This window comes from Simochromis diagramma, unplaced genomic scaffold, assembly GCF_900408965.1.
Source record: "Simochromis diagramma unplaced genomic scaffold, fSimDia1.1 OVJJ01000630.1, whole genome shotgun sequence".
Lineage (NCBI taxonomy): Eukaryota > Metazoa > Chordata > Actinopteri > Cichliformes > Cichlidae > Simochromis > Simochromis diagramma.
Window position 1 is genome coordinate 1595392 of NW_024386927.1, and position 5541 is coordinate 1600932.

At 43.5% G+C, this 5541-nt stretch overlaps 1 protein-coding gene across 3 annotated transcripts in view; it reads left to right on the forward strand.

The window, feature by feature from the left end:
* Positions 1 to 1171: 1171 nt before the first annotated feature.
* Positions 1172 to 5541, forward strand: part of LOC120736676 — a 30979-nt gene continuing 26609 nt past the window's right edge. The window contains exons 1-2 of one of the 3 annotated variants that reach the window (XM_040036937.1): positions 1172 to 2012; positions 2533 to 2694. In XM_040036937.1, the coding sequence (XP_039892871.1) occupies positions 1785 to 2012; positions 2533 to 2694 (390 nt within the window). In that variant the 5' untranslated portion in view covers positions 1172 to 1784. The remainder of the gene's footprint in view (positions 2013 to 2532; positions 2695 to 5541) is intronic. The other 2 variants (XM_040036936.1, XM_040036938.1) reach the window with 2 other exon arrangements.

Here is a 5541-nt window from a genome sequence, read left to right on the forward strand (position 1 = left end):
CATGTTTTTAGTTAAACTGCAGGAATGTCTTAAAGACATAAAGATCAAACTGAGGTTATTGTACTCGGCCCTGAAAAGCCTAGAAATATGGTATCTAACCAGATTCTTACTCTGGATGGCATTACCTTGGCCTCCAGTAACGCTGTGAGGAACCTAAGAGTCATTTTTGACCAGGACATGTCCTTCAATGCACATATTAAACAAATACATGGGACTGCTTTCTTCCATTTGTGCAACATCTCTAAAATTAGAAACATCCTGTCTCAGAGTGAAACTAGTTCATTATTACTTCTTTCATTATTATCAGGATGTCCTAAAAACTCACTGAAAAGCCTTCAGCTAATCCAAAATGCTGCAGCAAGAGTCCTGACAGGGACTAGAAAGAGAGAGCAGATTTCTCCTGTTTTGGCTTCCCTTCATTGGCTTCCTGTTAAATCCAGAATTGAATTCAAAATCCTGCTCCTCACATACAAGGTCTTAAATAATCAGGCCCCATCTTATCTTAATGACTTTATACTACTGTATGACCCCAATAGAGCTCTTTGCTCGCAGACTGCAGGCCTACTTGTTGTTCCTAGAGTATTTAAAAGAAGGGTGGGAGGCAGAGCCTTCAGTTTTCAGGCCCCTTGTTCTTGGAACCAGCTCCCAGTTTGGATTTGGGAGACAGACACTATCTCTACTTTTAAAATTAGACTTTAAACTTTCCTTTTTGATTACGTTTATAGTTAGGGCTGAACCTGATCCAACCCTAATTCTAAGCTCCTGGTGTTCATGATGCACTGTGTTTCTTCTTCAGCTACCTTTTTCACTCACTATGTGTTTATACACCTCTTTGTTATTATGAATGCGATTGCTTTCTTTGTATTGTTGTAGGGTCTAGAGAAGACCAGGTTAACCTAATCCCAGAACATGCTAACCACACAAAGTAAAGTTATTTACTCCAAATAGGGGGACATTTTATTGGCTGATGAACTGTTTTACTCTACCTGTAACTGCTTGTAGAGGAGCAGCATCCAAACTGTACATACTTGAACAATTTTGCATTTTCACTTTGGTAGCACATTGCAGTGCTTCGTTCTAGCTCTATTTTGATTAAGTGCACAAACTATGTGGGAGATAAAGCCATCATCCTATTGAAACATTAGCTGTTCAGGAGTAACTACACAGAATTACATGAGAGGTAGCTGATGATCTGAGTAGTACCTACAAAATGGCAATGCACCTATTCTCAGAGTACCCCTTCACCCAAGAACATTGCTTTTGCTTGTATGGTTGTATTTGTGCTCTTGAAAACTATTTGATGAAAACACCAGTGCGGCTGGCTAATGAAGTAGGGCAGAATGAATATTGATTGATATTGATTGGCTGTGCAGACTGCTGCTGCTTTGCCATCCATAAAAATCTAGGATTTTTATGGATGGCTCTCTCTCTCTCTCTCTCACACACACACACACTGTGTGTTGTGTATGAACTGATCATACTGCAGAGACCAGTGGTGATGGAGAGGGGGAGAGTATAGAGAAGGATATGAAGGAAACAGTGGTATGGCAGGAAACTGAGGAGGAGGAAAACATGAAGGATGGAGACTTGTACATGAGCGGGCGTTCTTGCATTGATGCATAAGTCGGCTCTACCCTTCTCTGGTCTGACTCATCTTCCACGCTGGTGCAGTCTGCCTGTGTGCATTTTCCAGCACACACACACACGTGCGTGCAGGCGCTGACACGTTAACAGAGGGAGCTCCGCCTCCTCTGCAGTGTAGCGACAGCTAGAGAGGGGCAGCAATGGAGGAGCCAGCAGTGCAGCAGGAAAAAATAGAGGGATTGTGGGAAGGAGGGCATGATGAAGGAAAAGCAGACTGGAAGAACGAATGCTCTCTCTCATCCCTCCTTAAACATTCCTGTCTACTTTGCTGGTCATCTCCCAGGGACGCCGACATCATGGAGACTGATGAGAGAATCCTTGCCAAGACGGCCGAGATCAGAGTAAGAAGACCACAGCACCTAGCACTGGTGTGTGTGTTTGAATCTGTGTGTCTGTGTGTGTCTGTGTTTTTTGTCGAAATCATGTTTTCTGTTATTTGTGAGATAATTTGGACAGTACCTATATCATTTTTATGCATGTGTGTGGCTGTAAGGTTTCCAGTTTGGGACCCTTCCATCACTGCATTTCCCATGATGCTCTCATGTGATGTCATGATGCTGTAGGACTAGTCTCACGAAGATGAAGCTGTAAACACACACGTGTTCAGCGCAAGTCTGGATTGCCAAACATCCTGGTCCTTGAAATGTTCAGATTTTGGTGGCTTCTCTATGAACTTTAAAAAAGGGGAAGTGTGTTCACACGCAGGTAACATTTCTGGTGCCAGAACAAAAACCAACCAAGCAAAGGGAAAAGCTCTGTACAGTAACTTGGGCTGGTGTATTTTCGTAATTTTGTTTTTTCACCTGCACTTTGTGTGTGTGAATGTTTCATCATCCCAGCATTTATATCGTTCTGCAGATTTTAACTGTGTCTTTGTGTGTGATGTAGGAGCTGGAGAGCGCAGTGGCAGTGGAAAACTTGGAACTTCAGGAGCAGAGGTCAGACCGCAAAGAGCTGGAGGAGACCCTAGTTAAATTAGAGAAACACAAAGAGAAACTGATACAGCAAATAAAGGGAACCAGACAGCTCTGCTATGAAGAAAGTCAGCAGGTAATGATGCACAGTACTGCTGCTCTGGCAGCGTGTGCTCTGTATTTTTTCAGCATTCACGTGATGCACAGCTGCATGAGTGGGTATCTCATCTCCTTGAAAACTACGGTCAGTTTGAGGGACGTTGATGTTAACTGTGGAGTTTTGAGAGGTGGGTGAAACTGTTGAGCGCACAGTGTAAGTGTTCAGAACCATGGCCAGAGAAGATGACTTTGAATAAGCCAAAGTTTTTCAAAATTCCAGACTGTGTCATGGTTTGGGGTTTGTGACACAGCTTTTTGAGTTTTCCTTTAGGTTTATGACGCTTTGCTTTATTAGTATGTTTTAGGGTTGAGTTCTGCTCCGCTAATATTTTGAGTTATTTTGTATTCATGTTTGCCGAGTCTCTCTTGTTCCTGTGTGTGTTCCTTCATCACGGCCCCTGCGTCAAGCCGCATGTCTTAGTCTGCATCTTGGTGTGTTTCTTGTTTTATTTTGACAGTCTCTTGTCCCATGTTCAGTGTGTTCAGTTTTGCTTCCCCCTTCTCGTCTGTTAGATTATGACCTGCTGTGTTCCCCAGGTCTCTCCTCTTTGCTGTGATTTCCCCTTTTGTATATATTATTTGTGTTTTACTCTGTCAATCATTGTGATCTCTCTCTTGATGTGTGCCCTGTCTGTGTGGTAAATCGCTGTACTGCTATGTCTGTTTAGTTTTTGTCAGTTAGCCTCCCTGGTTTTTTATTTCTCAGTAGATCCAACAATAAAACTAAGTTCAGTCCTGCCTGCATGTATGCACTTTGGGTCTGAAACTCTGCCTGTCTGAGACATAATCTACAGCAATATATGCAATATATGTTATTGCAGTAGTATTGTTATAATATCATAACATGGGGGTTCTCGCCCTTGTGGGTTGTCTATCATTCAAGCTCTGGTCCTCTACCAGAGGCCTGGGAGCTTGAGGGTCCTGCACAGTGTCTTAGCTGTTCCAAGGACTGCGCTCTTCTGGACAGAGATCTCCGATGTTGTTCTGGGGATCTGCTGGAGCCACTCGCCTAGCTTGGGACTTGCTCCACCTAGTGCTCCCATTACCACTGGGACCACTGTTACCTTCACCCTCCACATCTTCTCGAGCTCTTCTCTGAGCCCTTGGTACTTCTCTAGCTCCTCGTGTTCCTTCTTCCTGATGTTGCTGTCATTTGGAACCGCTACATCTATGACTACGGTGTCCGGTTGGTTAGCCACCACCGTTTTGTCCGTCTGTATCTGGAAGTCCCACAGGATCTTAGCTCGGTCATTCTCCACCACCCTTGGGGGCGTCTCCCATTTTGACCTCGGGACTTCAAGGCCATATTCGGCACAGATGTTTCTGTATGAGTGAGTAGCTTGGTGAGTTTGTATCCTCTGCTGCTTCTCTTCAATGTGGGGTCTCACAGGGTTCAGTTTTAGGCACGCTTCTTTTTCTTCCTATATCTCCTACCCCTTGGCTCTATTTTCAGGAAACATGGGATTTCTTTCCACTGTTATGCTGATGATTCCCAGATTTATTTCCCACTTAAAAGGATAAATGGCTTCTCAGTAGACCCTCCACTCAGATGCCTTGATGAAATAAGGGCCTGGATGACTTTGAACTTTTTACATTTTAATGAGCAGAAAACAGAAGTGATGGTTTTTGGTGGTGCTTCTGAGACCACTGCTATAAATCTTGGTTTGCTGGCACAGTATGTTAAAGCAGTCATCACTAATCTGGGAGTTAAAATGGAGGCAGATCTTAAACCTGAAAGCCAGGTCAGAGCTGTTGTAAGATCTAGCTTTTTTAATTTGAGACAATTAGCCAAAATAAAGCCCATCTTATCAAAACAGCTTTTTGAGACAGTAATCCATGCCTTTGTTACATGTAGGTTGGATTATCGTAACGCACTTTATTGTGGGGTTAGTGATGCATCCATTAGGCGTCTGCAGGTTGTACAAAATGCTGCAGCACGTCTTTTAACTGGAACAAGCAAGTCTGAGCACATTACCCCCATTTTAGTTTCACTCCACTGGCTACCTGTACATTTAGGATTGTTTTTAAAATTCTCTCATTTGTTTTTAAATCTCTTAATGGCCTGCCCCCCACCCCACCCCACCCCACCTCACCTCTTGGAGCTACTACAACTATATACACCTGCCCGTTCCCTTAGGTCCGCCAATCAGCAGCTCCTTAAGGTACTGAAAACTAAGTATAAATTTAAAGGTGATCGCGCTTTTGTTGTAGCTGCTCCAAAGTTGTGGAATGATCTGCCCTTGCACGTTAGACAGGCCTCTTCTCTTTCTGAGTTTAAGAGTCTTCTTAAAACATATTTATAGTGTCCCATTAGAATGCAGCTCCATCTGAATCTGCACAGGTGCAGTTTCTACGTAAACTGTAAATGGGCTGTGAAGCAGCTCGAAATTCTCATTTTGTGCTTCAAAGTCACCAAAGCGCCGCAAACTCAGTGCGCTCAGTTTATCAGCAAAGTGCGCATTTGGGAACATTGTTGCGCTGACTTGGTTCAACATTACTTGGCAACAGGGAAAGTGAGGCAAATTGCACTTGTGCATTTGTGACAGCTTCACTTGAAATGCCTTCACCGCATCATACATGCCATGTCCATGTCCTTGCTGAGCTCAAAAACTCTGTTGAGAATTTTTCCCCAACTCAGCCAACGGAGCTCTGTATGAAGGAATGTCGGCAAACTCTGAATTTATTTCCCACATAAAAGACTGAATTTGACGGTGATTTAAACCTTTAGTTCGGATAAAATTTGCGGTTTGCGTTACGGTGATCATTACATGCTCCATTTTTGGGACTTTACCACACAGCGTTTCCTGGTGTATGATGCTGTGAT